Source organism: Echinops telfairi, unplaced genomic scaffold (genome assembly GCF_000313985.2).
Source record: "Echinops telfairi isolate 266 unplaced genomic scaffold, ASM31398v2 ScPeMD7_4;HRSCAF=17, whole genome shotgun sequence".
NCBI classification, from domain to species: Eukaryota; Metazoa; Chordata; class Mammalia; order Afrosoricida; family Tenrecidae; genus Echinops; species Echinops telfairi.
In genome coordinates, this window is record NW_022103900.1 from 23,284,392 (window position 1) to 23,302,989 (window position 18,598).

The 18,598-nt window shown below is 39.5% G+C and overlaps 2 protein-coding genes across 11 annotated transcripts in view; one reads left to right on the forward strand and one right to left on the reverse strand.

The window, feature by feature from the left end:
* ARL6IP6 (ADP ribosylation factor like GTPase 6 interacting protein 6) overlaps window positions 1–9,382 on the reverse strand; it is a 35,436-nt gene extending 26,054 nt beyond the window's left edge. Inside the window, exons 1-2 of the mRNA XM_004703817.2 lie at window positions 8,983–9,382; window positions 7,250–7,303 (exon numbers count right to left, since the gene is read on the reverse strand). Coding sequence (XP_004703874.1) covers window positions 7,250–7,303; window positions 8,983–9,382 — 454 coding nt within the window. The remainder of the gene's footprint in view (window positions 1–7,249; window positions 7,304–8,982) is intronic.
* A 1,086-nt stretch (window positions 9,383–10,468) lies between these two features.
* PRPF40A (pre-mRNA processing factor 40 homolog A) overlaps window positions 10,469–18,598 on the forward strand; it is a 51,869-nt gene continuing 43,739 nt past the window's right edge. For 4 of the 10 annotated variants that reach the window (XM_013004980.3, XM_004703818.4, XM_030887936.2 and 1 more), the window contains exons 1-2: window positions 10,469–10,672; window positions 11,798–11,929. In XM_013004980.3, the coding sequence (XP_012860434.1) occupies window positions 10,508–10,672; window positions 11,798–11,929 (297 nt within the window). In that variant the 5' untranslated portion in view covers window positions 10,469–10,507. The remainder of the gene's footprint in view (window positions 10,673–11,797; window positions 11,930–18,598) is intronic. The other 6 variants (XM_030887938.2, XM_004703819.3, XM_030887939.2 and 3 more) reach the window with 2 other exon arrangements.

Here is an 18,598-nt window from a genome sequence, read left to right on the forward strand (position 1 = left end):
TATACTGGTAAAGAGCTCCTGCCCACCCTCTCCTTTACCAGTGCACAGTAGGTATACTGGTTAAGAGCTCCTGCCCAAACTCTCCATATGCAGCCCAGCATGAAGCAATTCCACTTTCCTTTCTGCTAAAAAAGATGAGGAAGAGGGGGTGACTATTATAAAAGTTTCTGAATTTGAAAATAACAGTTTCTAACCTTTATAAATCATTAGAATCACATGAGAAACTTTTAAGTTTTTTTTTATTAAGGACAATTTCAAACAGAAAAGAAGAGTATAGAGAATCCCTATGTACCATTACCTAGTTGTAAACAAGGAACTCGTGGCCAGTCTTGTTTCACCTGTGAAGTGAGTAATCTCCAGCACACCAGGAAAGTGAGTATCACTATTTTTCATCTAGTTTCAAAGATGTATTTCTTTTAACAGAAAAAGAAGCAGTTGGGAATGGGAAACAACAAAAAACTCATTAGAAATCTTAATAATAAACAGTGCAAATCCAAAATTTTACGACTTTCGTGGTATAGAACAAATGATCATCAGAAAGGGGCATGTCTCCCTGAGCCCAAATAGCTGCTTATTAACTTCATGGAGGAAATCTATACACTATAATAAATTTTTAAGTAATGGTTTTAAATTTCAAATATCTAATTGAGTCTAGCTTTAAATATTACTTCTGGTTTTTTCCTTTTACACTTGCATACTCAGAACACCATACTTCAGGTAATTTTTAAAAAAACCTTTTGTGGCTCATCATTTTGGGAGAAGATAACTATCCTCTTTCCCCTGTAATTTGCAAAAACATTCTCATTTATAAATAGCATATGAAAGATCCTTTTTTTTTCATTTCTTTCCAATCACCTTTCACCTTTTCAATCACCTGTCTTTAGCACTGAGTTAGTTAATTGTGCCAACCTGGCCGATAATCACATGTGGGGCTAATTGAAAGGCGGAGGGATAAATGGGTGGTGAGCCTCGCCTTTCTGGTTCTCGGGTCTCTTGTTTTGTGATGGTTGCACCGGGTGCAGCTGCCTTAACAGTTCCCTGCTTCAGCTTGCAAGATTGATTTCCTACAAGACATCCCCAAGGAGAAGCTACATGGACCTATCCCGATGCACCCCTGGGTGCTGGAGCAGCCATGTGGAGACCCCTGCTAGTGCTGATGCTTGTTCCTTCACTGACTCAGCTTTCCTCCTGCAGTCGGCATCATTGCCTCTGTTTTGTGAGGTGGAGGACTTTGTGGACTGGTGTTGGGTTAATGGGTTAATGTTGGATTTGTGGGCTTAGGCAGCATTGGGTTGGGATGTTTTCGTGATGCACACTTTCTTTACATAAAACTCTATTATACATGAGTTGCTGCGGATTTGTTTCTCCAAAGTACCTAAACTAATACATTAGCATCTGCCCATTAAAAATAGTAATTAGAGCACACAGATATAAAGGATGAATACTGCAAAGGGATGTTTCATGTTCTTGATGATCAGTGCATGAAGTTCTTTCTGCTGAATGACTATTACTTTTGATCTTGGAATTATTTTGCTCATCTTTAGGTTTGTGAAAATTCTAGAATATTGTTTGAACACTAATCTAAGATTTTGTTTCTATGATCAATTTCATGCCTATTAGGGTCTACTTTGACTTCTTTTGACTGATTAGTAATTATGATTCCTCAATTTGTTCCTTTTCGGCATTTTAAGTAGAAAATGAAGTCTGATTTCTGAACTGTTTAGTGAAAGTTAAAAGCATTTATAAGTTGGAGGGAGGTGTCTCCCTTATGCTTCTTTCTGCTATTGTACCTTACAAGCAAGCACTGAGAATACATAAACATACAGATGAGGCTATGCTCCGATAAAACCTTATTTAGACAAACAGGTCAGATTTGTTCAGTAGTTTGTATGGCTGTGCTCTAGAAGGATTCTATTACTCTTCTGTTTTCATATTATATTCTTTTTAGCACAGTTGAGAGTAATTGATGAATAATATAATGGGACTTCTAAAACTTAGTTGAAAAACTCCCTTATATCGAAGTGCCATTTACCCCAAAACATTTTGAAATGCTCTTTTATTAATAATGAAATAGCAAAATGTTTCAAGATTTAGGAAAAAATATTACCACTAAGATCCCACTAATAGAGCTCCTCGGAGCACAATAGGTAAGTCGTGCAGTTTGAACCCACCAGCAACTCAATGATGAAAAATGAGGCAGTCTGTTTCTATAACGATTATAGCCTTGGAAGCCCCCGGGACTGTGCTACCTTCTGATAGGGTGATGATGATTCATGGCAATAGGTTTGTATTTTGCCTTATTTTGTTTTTTAAGTTCCTTGTGTTGTAAATGTGATAGACAACTGTGGGGCTTGTACTTGACCTTCAATGTTATATAGTTTTGCCCTCACTTTGAAACCACTAATCCAACACCTACTACCCACAAAAAATTCAAAATTACTTTCACTTGATGCACATGCAGGTTTTTAATCACTGGAAAGTTTTTGAGGCTTTCTTGAGGTAAAATAAAGCTAAAACACACCTGTTTCACCTTACATACATATTCAAATTAAAGGTACACTTAGAATAGGACTTCATTCATAACCCAGAGACTTTATGGAGTGTCAAAAAGCTTGTGCAAAAATGGAAGTAAAATACCACATATTCTGCAAACATAAGTCTCTATAACCTTAAGACCAAAAGAATTAGATAGTACCGGGCTATCACTACCAAGTGGATCACATTAGAAGGTCCTGGATAGAATAGGAGAAAATTCAGACTCATAAGAGACTAGGATTACTGGTAGCATAGAGACTGATGGAACCAAGACTATGGTCCTTAGTCACCCTACTCCCATGTTAGACTAACCAACCATTTATGATCAAAAGGACAGCATTTACCCAAGGACAAAGTTCAGATGGTTAGAAAAGGAGTAAAACAAGGAAATAGTGAGGAATTAAGAAAATGGTACATGAAAGGAATTCCAGTGGATGACTTGGAACAAAATATGTATGAATTGTTGAACATAAAATTAATTAACCGCTCTGTAAACTTTCATATAATTCAAAATAAATTTTTTAAATAGATTTTTTCCCTACAAACTTTTTGAAGGTCGCTGATATATTACATTTCTTTAAGGATCCAAAGGACCAATATGGTAATTTCAAGATCATGTAAGTTTTACTGTATTGAAAATTTAACCCAACTATCTCTTTATTCTTTGGAAGACCTCTATATAATAAAAAGCCATGAACTATAATTCGTACAAAGAATTCTTACAAGAATATTAAAATATTAAAAGGTACAATGAACCTATAGAATACTAAGGACTAAATATACTCTAAGCATATTTGAGATTAAATATACTTAAAACACTTTGAGAATCTGCATATTAAAAAAAAACCATATCCAGTCCCCCACCTTTTTTTTGTTGTTTCAAGTTTGGGGACCAGTAGATCAAACTGACTCACGGCAACCCTAGAGGACAAAGTTGAACTGCTGCTGCTGGTTTCTATGAAGGTAAAACTTTACAAAGTAGAAAGTCTATTTTTTTCCTATGGAGCAGCTAGTGGTTTTGAACTGTTGACTCTGGGGTTAGCAGTCCAATTTGTAACCCATAACTCGTTCTCAAGTATGGACACATTCAGAAAATTGTTCTCAATCTGCAGAAATACTTTTTCTGTGGTTCTTGGATTAAGTGCAAGATACTGAGGCTCCACTGTGAGACACCTCTAAAGTGGAATGAACTAGTTTAACCCGAGTTTGCCTTTCCATCCCAAATATACTGACACAGAACTTACAGTTTAACAAGACACAGGTTATACTTAAGAATCACTCTGGATTCTATGAAAAATCACTTGGGGGTGTTGTTAAAATGTGGATTCTGATTTATCTGGGGTGAAAAGGCAAATTCTCAGCAGGCAGTCAGACCCTTCAAAGTTCTGCTCCACAAAAGGAGTTTACCACCACCAACCAACCAGTCGTTTGTTGTGATTTGAATGAAGTTTTCAGAGAAAACTGATTTTCCATTCAACAATTCAAACACATGGTTTGTAACAAAGACCCTTGGTGATTCTCGTTCACACCAAAAGGAAAATTACAGCTTTTAATGTTTATTGAGCAAGTCCAACCTTGTACTAGATTAAATTGCAACAAAAAAAGTCTACAGCAATAAAAATTTTTATCAGTTTGTTTAGAAAGGGAACTCTCTTTCAAGACAAATAGTTACTGGGCTCACATTGTTTCTAATAACCAATCTACTTTCAAACAAAACAATGGGGCAGTATGTAATAAAATCTATTCATGACTCACTGAAATATAAAGATAACAGCATGTAAGGGCAATGATAATTATGTCAAAAACAAATTACTTAGAAAAATTAGGCTACTACATAGAACAATCAAATATTAAACGAGGTTCCCAGTAACCAAAGCAAAATAGATACAATGAATTAAATGTGATTAAAGGTTGTATGACACTTTTTCTGAACATAATTGATGCCTTCAACAAGTGCTTATTAAAGGTATAGAGTTGTTTCATCATCATTTGTATCCAATTGTAAGTATAGTATATACTTTTGCTCCTGTTAGCTGAGGTAAGCTAGGAATTAGAAGAATGTATCACCGAAGGATTTAAAGATAAATCCCAGTCAAAATGAAAAACTTTCAACTATCTGGAGCCTCAATTAAGTAGAAAGTGACTCTTACTGAGCCTGTAAGACAAGAGTAAAACTGCTCCATAGGCTGTGGTCTTCAGCTAGCAAAGAAGACTGATTGGCAATTATAAGAGGCAAAGCTAATGTTAATCCATAGGTTGTTGTGAAGACATTTTGTGTAATAGAAATTGCACAGCACACTAGCTCTTAGTTTATTTCCTTCTCCCACTCTAAGCACAACACAATGTCTTCTGCAATGTACTTCCACTTATATTATGACTTTATGATACAAAATTAATCTTTCAGAGCAGAAGAATGTATCTAGGAAGTTAAACACTTCACAGCCGCCCGTGAAAAAGAGGTATGAGTAGTACTGAAAGTATGAGACATCGGCAATCTTAAATCTTGGACCTTCAGATAAGAGCCCTCAACACAGGGAATCCAGGATGGATACACCCCTCAGGGCCAACAGTGAGAGTACAGACACCAGGAGAATTAGGGCAGGGTGGGAGGAGAAAGGAGGAATCGATCACAAGGATCAACCTATAGCCCCCTCCTCCCAGGGGGACGAACAGAAAAGTGGGTGAGGGGTGCTGGAAGATGTAAGATATGAAAATAATCTAGAATTTATCAAGGGTTCATGAGGGAGGGAGGGGGAAGAAAAGGGGAGCTGATATCAGGGGCTCAAGTGGGAAGAGAATGCTTTGAAAATGATGATGGCAGCATATATGCAAATGTGCTTGACACAATGGATGAATGTATGGAGTGTGATAAGAGATATAAGAGACCCCAGGAAAAGTAATTTAAAAAATTAGATAATACCTGACCAAAACCAAATAAATAAATAAATAAACTTGTGATTTAAGATATTAAAAAAAAATCTTGGACCTTTAGATTAGCAACAGATCAGTAAGTACTATGAAATGTTTCATAATCCTAACGTCTCTCTAGAAATCAAACTGTAAAAATTAACACTAACAAAATGAGTATAAAACATTTTTTCATGCACGAAACAGAAAAGCAAAGAGTAAGTTTCCATTTTTAAACAATTTGAAGAGGCTTTCCCTTCTGCAAATCAGGAAGACTATACGTAGTTGTGAGGTCATTGGCCTTGAAGATGCAGATTAGTTAGTTTCGATAAAATGAGATGGAGTGAGGAGGGCCTAGGACTTATGTTACTATTATTTTTAATTGAGGATAATCAATCAAGTGAAATATAGCAAACAGGATTAAACTATCCCAAGCATGCCAAGCTCTGGTGACATAGTGGTTACAGGTTGGGCTGCTCCAAGGGAGAAACACTGGGCTTTCTACTCCTGGAGAGTTACAGTCTCAGAAACCCACAGGGAAGTCACTATGAGTCAGCACTGACTCAATGGTAGTGAGGTTGGTTTTTTTGGTAAGCACGCCAGGCAGATAAAGCTCTGAACGCTACAAAATAATTTTGGTGGAAGTATAGGAGCAATCAATAACTCAAGTTTTCCCATAAAAGTCTGCAAACTAACCAAACCCATTGTGATCAAGTCCATTCTGACTCACAGCAATCCTACTGGACAGAATAGAAGTACCCCACAGGGTTTGTAAGGCTATTAGAAATCCATGGAAGCAAACTGCTACACCTTTCTCTGTTGCAGTGGCTGGTGTGTTGGAACTGCAGTCCTTTTGGTTAACAATCAAATGCTTACCAGTGAGCCATAAGGGTTCTTACGGTCCACTACAGACACTCAGGGCTGACTCTTTCCTACTCATTAACTAGTGCGCCTCACATCTTCCTTTAAAGAAAAAGAACCTTGTATGACCCCTAATAATAAAATGATTAAAAATGAAAACAAAAAAATGTGTATGACACAATGGATGTATGTATGAGTGCTGATAAGAGTTGTATAAGGCCCCGATAAAATAATTTCAAAAAGAAAACGAACCACATAATATGGAGGGCTTAATAGGACATGTAAATACATACAATGTGTTTCTTTAAAAATCAAACCCAAAATTAAAACAACAACAAAAACCTTTTAGAGTCCTTATCCTTCAAACCTAAAAAGTGGTCTGAGTGGTTAAAAAAAAATTTTTTTTAGGAAGGAAAAGCAAAACTGAAATGGATTTGATATCTTTAGTGACAAACAAGTTCATTTCAAAGAAACAAAAGACTGCTTATAAAGAGAGGTGGATTTAAACATGACAAGTTCTGCTTAAAATGCTATCATTGTTGAGAGGGCTGTTTCTAATTATTCTCTGGACCTGAGTCATGTACTATTGTTCGTTGCTGTTGTTGGTTCCAATGCATTGTGACCTCATGTGTGCAGAGTGCAACTGCTCCACAGAATTTTAACACTTTCAACCTTGAATGGCTAGTAGCTAAGTGCGTACTGTTTGGGCCACCTAGAGATTCTAGTCACATAAGAGTTGTACTCAAAATATACTATCATAATCTTATAAATGTACTAGTATAGTATATGTATGCACAGACACGTGTATACAGATATTCTAATAAAAATTCACTATTATGCAAATGAAAACTCTAAGACTGAATCAACTGCACTAAAAGTTTGTACAAATAGGATTCCAAAACAAAAGTGAAGCTAAAATCAAATTAAGTGCCAATTAAATCCATACCTAACAGGCCAGTGTCTACACCATCTTCATTCTTCTGATTCTCAGCATGCAACTCTGTAAGTACAAAGAGGGACTCATGGAGAAAGTGAGATTATGTAATACTCTAAAGAGTAATTAAAAGCTAGGGTGACATTGCAGAGTTCCACGAAGTGCTCTGGAGTCAAAGTGGGTTGAAATTCTGATTGTACTTACTAGCTATATGACCTTTAGCAAGCAAATAAGACTTACAGGCATCAACTGCCTTATAAGAGAAAAAGCTGTTTAATCCATAGGTTGTTGTGAAGACATTTTGTGTAATAGGAATTGCAGAGCACAGTAGACCTTAGTTTAATTCCTTCTCCTACTCTTTAAGCACTGCACAGACTTCTGCAATGTACTTCCATTATATTATGACTTTAAGATACAAAGTTAATGTTGCAGAGCAAAAGAATATACCTAGGCAGTTAAAACACTCTCAGTTGTGAAAAAGAGGAATGAGAAATGAAAGAATTAAACATCAGCAATTTACATCCAATACCATTTCCAAACCCACCACCACCGAGTCTATTCATATTCATAGCGACCCTATATAAAGGGTTTATAAGGCTTTGTAAACTTTTTGTCAAGTTCTTTCTGTTGATGCTCAGCTGGTGGATTTGAACCACTGACCTTACAGTTATCAGCCCAAAGTTTACATGACAGTGCCACCAGGGCTTAATATCTTTTCATAGAGGAGGCAAAATGCATACTGTCTGTCTATCTTTTTACAATCAAGCACTATAAGCTAAGGTTTCATCTGCTGCCCATTAAAGGCCGGAAAGGAATGTGAAGAAGCTATTTAGTAAAGTGAAGGTTGCACCTGGCTGCTAATACTTTTCCGAGAAAGATGTAAGATGTAGCAGTCAGCTTCTGTAAAGATTACAGCCTTGAAAACTCCACGGGCCAGTTCTACAGCTTTGTCCTGCAGGGATTAAGTGTGGGAAAGGAATCAACTAATGTCAATGAGTTTGGTTTAGTGAGGTTGAAAAGAGTATTTTAGTGATGTGTTGGGTATTTCCTATACCTACGTCAGAAAACACCCAACACACACTTCACTAAAATATGTACAGTAGTTCTTTTCTTCCCCCTTTAATAAGCAATGTATACATCTACCTAAGCCTCTGCAAAACCTTCCAAGGCACACCCATTTTTAATCTGGTTAAAAAATACCCTATGGCCATGCAGTAAAACTTTACTTACTGTACACCAAATTACAAGCCTAACATAAAAACGGAGACAAATGATTGTATCTATCCAAGAACAAACTTGGGCTGTGGGACAGAACTCTGACTCTAGAATTGAGTGCAGTCAATGAATTATCAGCCTTTTCAACATGTAGGGCCCATTTTAATTTTACCCACTTTTCACCGCCGCCACCTAAGGTAGCTGAGCATTTCATTAAATTTTGTCAATTTTTCACCAACTGGTCTGACTTTAAGATGCTATCTAACTAGTAAATCAGTTCTTCCTAGAAAGGCTCCTCAGATCAGGGCGTCTCCTACCTTGCAGAGAGCAGACAAAGGGGGGGTGGGGGGGTGGGAGAGCTATGAAAGGTGCAAACGACTCAAGAGCCAAGAACCCGCTAGCTGGTTAATCAGAGGAGTGCTCAAGAGACCAGGTCAACGCAACCAGGCTCATCCTCTACTCTGATCTGGGCGTTCTGGCCGAAGCCCCAACTTCTACCCTGGACACTTCCAACGGCCGGGCTTGAGTACCTTTTACAATCAGGTAGGCGATGGCGAGGAGGAAGGCGAGAAGGGCCGCGAACAGCAGCGAACAGAGCACAGTGAGGACCTGGACCGGCCACCGCCGAGCAGTGGCTCGGCCGCCCACAGTCGCCGGGAAGATGCCATTGCGCTTGTCGGGCAGGACCGGCGACCCATCGCCGTCCGGCGGGAGCCGAGAACCCTTTCGGGGCTCCGACAACGCCCCAGCCGAAAACTCAGCCCGTAGGTCGCGGGCCACCTGGTCGCATCCCTCTTCCTCATCGACCTCGCCTTCACCCCAACTGTCTCCCTGAGAAAGGGCGGAATACATGGGTCGAGTGAGTAGGGCCGGCGTCCCGAGACGACGGCGCAGCACGGCCGAGCGGTCCCCGCTCGCCACAAACGACATGGCGGGAAAGACGCCGAGGCCCGCGCAGGCGGAGAGGCTCCCACCCTCCCGAGCCCCAGCAGCCAATCAGCGCACGAGGCTCGTCCACCCGGCGCCGACGCGCAGGGGTGCGTTAACAGTCCACAGTGGGCGGAAAACAAATCGGGAGGCCCCCTCCAGGAGTCGGGCCCCCAAAGAAGTGGTGCACCTCTGGACCTGGGCCCGGTCCCGGGGCCCATAGTTTGTGGGAACAGAAAGGAAACGCGCTGGAAGACGCGAACCGAGACACATCCTAGCCTGGTGCCTGCCCCAGCAGCGCTTCGTCCTGGCCAGAGAAGGCCGCCACCGCGTCACCGCTAGGCAGCCTCCATGTCGCATGTGCCCGGTGCCCGGTCCTAGCGCCCGCCTATCCTGCTCAAACAGACACCCCCTGCCCCCAATGTTTTCCTCCTTTCAACTACTGGTAGCGCACCACCGAGTGCTCCCGTCTTGCCTTAACTGCCCACACCTGGTTTCCTTTCGCATCTCTTCTTCCCGCCTGTCATTAATTCCCTCCACGCTACTAGGTACGCCTCTCTGCCCCCGCGAGTGCCCTCCAGCCTCGAACCGAATGCCTCCAAACCCCCACCTCCGGCCTCGAGCGCTGTGCGCCCGCCTTCGGGCCCCAAACGCCCTAACGCTAGAAGCTGCCGGCTTCAAACCCCACCTCTCCCTAGCCCTGGCGGCCTCAGGTTTGTGGGGCCGAGTAACGGCTGAGTTAACAGGGCCCAGCTGCCTCACCCGCTTACGGGGGCAGTGAAAGCTCTGAATGCTGTGACAGCGGTGTCTTATGATCCCCGGGGCAAGTTGGTGGAGTTTTCCCCCGCAGAAAACTAGGCACAGAAACTTCCTCCAGCCCCGCCCCTCCCGCCCTCCAAGCTGGCGACGCCGAGTGAGCTTGGGGGCGAATCGCCGCAAAGCTGCGTGCCGGCGGCACAATCTGATTGGGCTGCGAGCAAGCCTGTCAGTTTATTGGCCCCGCTAATCCCGCCCCAAAACGCGGCGCAGCCTTTAACCTTTAGCCCGGGCGGACGCCAGCCACTCAGATCGCTGCTTGTTGGTATATGCTGCGGCAGTGGCCGCCGGCGGAGCAGTCTGAGCCCGACGATGAGGCCGGGGACAGGAGCCGAGCGTGGAGGCCTCATGGTGAGTGAAATGGAGAACCAACCTCCGTTGCGGGGTACCGGGAACGGGGAGCGGAGATTGCCCGACTCAAGCCTCTGCTCCAGCTCTTGGGTCTCTGCTGACGGCTTCCTGAGGAGACGGCCTTCGGTAAGGGATCGGTCGGGTAGGGAGAAAGCGGCACAATGAAAAACGGCATCAGAGAGACAGGAAGCTTTCTCCCAGAGGAGAAGAAGATAAGAGTGAACGAAAGAAGAGCTCGAGATGGTGGGATATGTGGCGAAGGAGAGAAATGGAGTGTGGGGACACCCAAAAGGGGGGTTTGGAGACCCTGAAGTTCCTGGTGGGCTTGGCCTAGGCAGAGGCGGGGTGGAGATGCTGGGCCTTGGGCGGGGTGAGCGCCTAGGAGAGGTAGGCCCGACGGAGCGGGAAGGGGGAGGCGGAAACTTGGTTTTGTGGACTTTTACCAGAAGCTGCCAAATTTTGTTCTCACTAGTAGAGGTGGTGCCTGCCGTGGGAGAATTGGCAGGGGATAATTGACTGGTTTTCAAGGCCTTGAACAATAGACACAGGTGGAGAAAGTAGTCTTTTTAAGCGGCAATGAGGCAGTGGGCGAATTAACGCATTGCTTGCCAGAGTGTGACTCGGTTGAGTGAAACCCTGTAGGTTTCCCAGGCTGGAAATCTTTACGGAAGCCAGGTCTTGCGGTGGGACCGAACCGCTGACTGTGTGGTTAGTGAACCTTCCGTGGACTAATTGGTTCCGTTTAGTATCTATGAGTGACGCCACAGCAGACTTAGAATTTATTTTCCTCTCAGGTATTTTACCTATCTTAAAGGTTATGTTAGAAAAAAGTTTGTTAGCAGTGAAGTGCCCCTGGGTGGCACATACAGTTCGTGTTTTCCAAGACCAGCCCTAATCCGAATTCATTTGATCAATTTAGCGTTTTAAAGTTCAGTCGATTTAGAAAATAGTTTAAGAATAAAATAAGCATTGTAAAAAAGCGATAGGATCTTTTGTATTTGTGAAATAGGACAAAGTTGTGGTTTTTCACCATAAGGTTTTAAACTGATCCCTACAAAGATTTCCTCCAAATTTAGTAAGCCAGTTAATAACATTAAATAACTAGTGTGTTTTTTTTATTTAGGACAAGAAGATATAAACCTCATAATTTAAATCACACATGACTAGTATACCAATGCAAGTAACCTGTGTGCTGAGATTTTCAGATGTTCTCACAATACTTTCTAATTTTTAATTTTCACTTTTTTTCAGATGGGACACCCTGGCATGCATTATGCTCCCATGGGAATGCACCCTATGGGTCAGAGAGCCAATATGCCACCGGTACCTCATGGAATGATGCCGCAAATGATGCCCCCTATGGGAGGGCCACCAATGGGACAAGTAAGAATGTGCTTGTATTTTTGCTTTGCTTGGTTTTTGGTAACTATTGTCTCCTGCTCTTGTGCCATGATTTTGAAATCTGGGTAAATACTTGCAGCCATTTACGATTAGTTTATATGAAAATAACGCTTTCGAATATAGCATATGTTGAATTATGCCTGAGACCAACCGTTTGGATGGATTGGAAAAGTCTTCTGTGTGAAAAACTTATTTTCTGCCTCAACAAAACAGTTTATTAATTTAAAAGTTAACAAGATACAACTAGGCTTATATTTTAATTACTTTTTTTAACCATGTTGGTGCAATGGGTTATGCGTTGGGCTGCTAGCCTAGAGGTGGGTGCTTTGAATTTATTAGCCACTCTGCTGCTCCATAGCCTCAGAAACCCTATGGAGCAGTTTTACTCTGTCTATAGGGTCTCTCTGGGTCAGAATTAACTAAATGGCAGTGGGTTTGGGTTTATGCCAATTAAAGTGAATGTTTTACAAATAAAAATTTGATTTGTCAACATAAGTTGGGGGGCCATAGATGATAAATGCATGGCATTTGAAAAGGTGTTATTGTTTAAGTGATTCTGAGATTAACTGAGAATGGATTCGATGTGTTATTCTTGAAATACATTCTTCTGTGTGTATGATGGAGGTGGGCTGGTGAAGTATCTACTCCACAATTCTAGTTACTCATAAGCTAGTAGCAACTAGCTAGTTGATTTTCCATTTGTACCATGTTTAAACAAAATGCGTATTGGCTTCTTTCTGCACTCCTGTTTCTGAGGCTTCCCTTCCGAAATCTTTAGCATAAATTGTAAAGAGCTATTTTGTGGGAGTGACTTATATCAGAAAGTTTTGTTACTGACTGTGGGATGGAACTAAGTTACAAGGGAAGCAGTCAAGAAAGATAACAGGTTTAGTTACTATAATTTTATGCCTTCTGTGTAAGTCCTTAAAGTAGTTTGATTATTTGCATTTGAATATTTTGATAATGATCATTTGGTAGCTAATACTGTTTTCTCTGATTATTGTTTAAGTAGTGACGGTTAATGGTATAAGTACAGATGAAAAGAGTTTGCTGTGTTGTCTCTTCTTTTTCTTAGCATTAGAAGAGCTTATTGTCAAGTGGTTTTTCTTTTTATTTGGATTGTAGCCCTGGTAGCACAGTGGGCTAAGCATTTTGGGCTGCTAACAAGGTCAGTGGTTCAGATCCACCAATGGCATCACATGAGAAAGATGAGGCTCTGTGCTCCCTTAAAGATTTATAGCCTGAGAAATCCTTTGGATCAGTTCTACTCTGTCCTTTAGTGTCACGAGTCAGAATCAACTTGTTGCATTGAGTTTTGGATTTGCGTTTTGGAGCCCTTCATATTGTATAAAAATATTTAAAGGTATAGGCCCAGTAAATTATGTTCTCAGGAATTCTTTAAATAAAAATATCTGTTTATTCTGTGACTGTAAAATAACAAGTTTTAAAATTCCCTAGATGGTGGAGAAACAACTCTGGTTCTTCTCATTTCTTTCCATCTCTAAGCAAAGGAGCTCTTGTTTCTTGGTAGAGCTACTCTAACTAGATAATGAGCTTTAAAAATATTTATTCTTTAAATGCTCTGGTTCTTATTTAAAATTAGTTTCTTTCCACAGAAAGATAAAATAAAACAATTTGCTACTGCCAGATGCTTCTCTCTTTTCTGGGGCCTTCTGTTTCCATTGGGCCAATCAAGGTAAGTTTTGCAAGGGATTAACCTGCTTACCCTTGCTGTAATGGTGCTATTGCACTACCAAAACCAAGATACCAGCTAGTCATTTCTAATAAATTGCAAGAGTTTTCTTTTTAAAAGTACTTTTCTGTATTTCATAGCTGGTCACACTTGCCTTAAGCCCCCTTCTCATTTCAGTGACCATCGTGCTAATAAGCTTACTTGTGGCTTGGTGTACATCTATTCAGATATCAAGAACTTTGTTGTGGTTTTCCACTCTTCCTATCGCCAATATAAATCCTGTGCTTATAAGTTAACCTATTAAAATAGTTAGACCTATTTTCTCATATTGGCTCTTATTAAGAAACTGAATGTCACAGGAGTCTAGCTTTGAGGTCTAAGACAATAGCCATTATTTGTCTTGAAGTTAAATTATGACCTTTCTCCCCTTAATATCTAACTAGCAAATGTGGGACCCTGGCCATGGTAAAGATTATTCTTATTTTAGGTTTTGTAACAAAACAGAATATGGATTAATGTGCAAACCATCCCCTCAAAAAAAAAGATGATCATAGATCACAAAATTGATTTTTTTACCCATTTTTTTGTTATCCCTCAGAATTATTAATGAACAGTAAGTACTCAGATTATAATCAAGAAAAATGTAGCCTGTGTAAGCTACAGCAGCAATTGCAAAGTTGATAGGGTTCTGCCATCAGTTTAAAGCCACTTAATTCATGAGTTTGTCTTTAGCATTGGGAGTGAAGACTATGGAACCTTCATGTAGTTCACATTATGTGCTTGCTAGGATCTCATGCCAAAGACTAAAATTGGTGGCTATTTTATTTGTGGACTTTGGAGTGTTATGCATGTGAAATGAAATTTTAAAACTTGTTTGTAAAATACTGTATAGATATGGCAGTATAATCTAAGGAAGTGCAGTTTGGAAATTTTCAAATGGTAGCAAGTTGTTTAAAAAGGTGGCATGTTTTAATTAAAAATTATGACACTAACATTCTGGTTGAATCTATTAGTAGTGATAAATATTTGGAAAGTAACAGATGGAGTCTGATAATACTTCTTGCAGGATGATATGAATTATATGCCTTGCAGTTTAAATTTAGCTCTTATTATACATAAATTTAAAATTTCAAAGTTTTCTTTCTAGTATGGAATTAATAGTATTTTATAACTGGAATGTGTGCTAAAGTGTTTTACCCTTTCACTACATTTCTTCAATCTGTATGTTGAGCAGAAAAAGTAGTTGGACAATATAAAGAGCACACTATCAGGCTTAGAGAAAGACTCATGAGCAAACTGCAGTATTCAGGTGGCACAGCTTTATTTGCTGAAAATGAACAGGATTTGAGGCACTTCCTGATGAATATCAAAAAACTACAGCATTCAATATAGATTGCACATCAACATAGCCAAAATCCTACCAAATAGACAACAGCATGATAAACTTAAGATTGACATTGTCAACCAATTCGTTTTACTTGGATTCTCAGTTGATACCCATGGAAACAACAGGCATGAAATTAAGGAATGTTGGGCAAATTGGGCGGACAAGAGCTTTTTGAAAGGGCTAAAAGCATAGGTGTCACTTTGAAGCCTAGAGGAGCATTCAACCTCAGCCCTCCTGTTTTCAGTCTCCTTGTATATAAGGGAAAGCTAGAGGATGAATGAAGAAATCTGAATTGATGGCCTTTGAATTAAAATGTTGATGAAAAAATAATAAATATACTATGGATACTATGGACTGCCAAAAGAATGAGCAGATTGGCCTTGGAAGACGTATAGTTAAAATGCTCCTTAGAAGGCAAGGTTAATGAAATTATGTCTCGTGCATTTTGGACATGAGTTTAGGAAGGACTAGTGTTTGAAGAAGGACATGCTTGGTAAAATAGAAAGTCATTGAAAAACAGGAAGATCTTCATTGGCATGCATGGACAGTGGCTGCAACAGTGGGCTCAAACAATTGTGAGATTGGCTTAGAACTAGGCAGTGTTATATGTGCGGAACAAGGACCAATGGTGGTGTACTGGGTAGTTTGAAATCACCAGGCTTTCTGCTCCTGTAAAGGTTTACAACCTCAGAAATCCGAAGGGACAGTTTTGCTTTATACTAGAGGGTCTCTGTGAGTTGAGATAGACTAGGGCAGTGAGCTTGTGTTTGTATGGCACCTACCTAATGGCATAGCTGGAAGAGAACTTAAAAAGTTGTGTAAAACTTTATTATGTGAACTGAAAATTTGGAAGGATTAATAAAAGATTAAATAATACTTCTTGCTTGGTGGGAATATGTTATGCACAGCATTTATGTCTGTTCAGTTGATGTCTGCCTGAATATATGTCTGTTCCTGTAAGGTTGTAATAGTTCAGTCCCAATTGAAGATCAAGCATAGAGAACCAGCAATTTTCTACATGCAACATCTAATTATGTCTATATATATAAAATGTGATTGTGCTGCAAGTTGTAAAACAGTACTACATATGACCTATAATACATATGTCTTGATAGTCAAACACTTATGATGCTCGCTTAGGTACACATGACAATACTTTGCATTGGAAAAAAATCTATTATAATGTGCGCTTGGACTCGGCATTCTATCTTGTGTATCACTTGTCCCTTGAATGTTACTTCTCTATGCTTAATTTTCTTCAAAAAATATTACTATGAAGTGCATCATGGCTCCCAAACAGTAAAATTAGTGCTATTGTTAGCAGCAAGAGTCAAACTAAAGTGTCTGAAAATAAGGCAAAAAGTTTTAAACAACGTGATGGTGGAAAAACAGTTAATGCTGTTTCCCTTCACCTACTTTTCTGCTGTCTGTTCCCCTGGGAGGGAGGTCATATGTCAGTTGCCGTCAGTGTAAGACATGAGCTGGGGGGAAAGAATTTATAAATTATCAAAGGGACATGGAGGCTGGAGTGGGGGAAATGAGCTGATACCAAGGGTTCAAGTAGCAAGAAACTGTTTTGAAAAAGATGATGACAGTGTATGTACAGATGTGTTTGATACAATGGATGGATGTATGGATTGTGATATGAGCTGCAAGATCCCTCAATAAACTTAAAAAAATCTAAGGGGCATGTCCAATAATTCAATCATATATACATAATGAAATCCCAAATAAACTCTAGACCCTGAAGTTCAGGTGAGCTTTCTCATTGGTAATAGACATCCCTTTGCTAGAAGTGTAACATATCCCTGAGGACACAGAATCTCTGAGTTGAGGCTCCTCGCAGAACTTGCCATGTGTGACCCTTCTCCCCTACTCTTCTTGCTGAAATGAAGCTATAATTGTAAGTAAAAAGCCAAAAAACAGTGAATGCTATTTCACTATTGAAATAGGTATGTTGAACTTGACAATCATGATCCTCAAAAGCAGAGAAGAAATTTTCCAAGCTATTAGGCTTCTCTGAAAGCTACAAAGCTAACAAAAATGGGAGAAGAATCGATATCAAACATGGAAAGATCGCTGATGGTTTGGGTTGAAGGCCAAATACCAAAGCAAATCCCTTTCAGTTGATCAATCACTGCTAACACCCCTAAGTTTATTCAAGGTGCGTATAGAAAAAGCAGAACCAGGCCAACCAAGTCCAAATTACATCATGTTCTGTTTCACAGAACATAATATAGATATTAAATGACACGTAATTATATTAAAAAATTCTAAGGAGAGATTATATGTAAGGCTCATTTTCTTTCTATTCTATAGAGAATGTTTTACTTCTAAAATGTTTCCATACCATATTTATTTTCTTCTGCACAGATGGTTTCTCATTCACTTACATCAAAAGTCTTACTGACATTAGTTTGGTTTTGGTTTAATCCCCCACCTCCCTGCATGTTTTAATTTTTTATTTCTTTTGATAACAATAGAGTATAATCTAATAAGATCTCACCACAATCTATGATTCAAGTTACCTGAATTTAATATAAAAGAGTGGATGTTGTACATGAGATTTTGTGGTCTGGTAGAAAAATAATAGAAAATATATTTTAGTAATGCTTCTGATTCTAACTCAAAACATTGAGGGAGGGTTTTCATCAGTAAAATTAGAGATGAATTAATTTTCACAAGTTTGGTTTTCGTATTAGAATTTATGTTGAATAAAGGAGTCTCATATAAATTATTTCTATTCCTGTTTTCATCTGTGCCCAAGTCATTAAATCCTCAGGTTTAGTATAATCTTAACAATTTGTAATCTTTTTTTGTCAAGTCTGCCCTCCAAATTTCTTCCAGTAGTTTATCATGGAACTTCGTTGCCTAAGAACCTGAAGTGGTTTTGTTTGCTTTTTTGGCCCATATCATAGTGTGTAAGGTTCAGAGCTAAACTTTGAGGGATTGCTGCAATGCGTTTCAAAAATACACTTCTTAACTCTCTCGAATTTGAACGTAGGCTATTTTCATGGTAACTTGAATGACTTAAGCTCAAGGCTATTATTGCTCTTCTGGTTCTAGCTTCTTAGCACCAATAGTAAAGAACTATTTTGCTTACCTAGTTTCTACCATTCTAAGTTCTGCTTTCTTGAGATTATCCTCAGCAATAATTTGCCCTAATATACAGGTATACATCCTCAGTTTTATTAAAATAAAATCCTATGTAATTCACCCATAATTCCTAGAGTATCACTTGTTTTGACCTATACGTATTGACTCATTTCAGAGTTTTGACTCATTTCAGAGTTTGTATTTCTAAAATATAAAAAAATTATAATCTTGTAGAGGATAGAGGCTGTATTGTATACTTTGTCAAAATCCAGTATAGCTGCTTGAGCACAATTCTTGGCACATCACAGTGCTCAGTAAAAAAATGAGGTTTCACAGGGTTCATTAAAAAAAGCTTTTCTTTCTTGTGTTTTGATTTGTTCTTTGTCGGTGGTTTGTTGTTTTGTTGTATATTGCTGCTTGGTTTTGCTCTGTCTTGTTTCTGTGCATGTCTGTCTAAAATAGGATAGGCTGGATG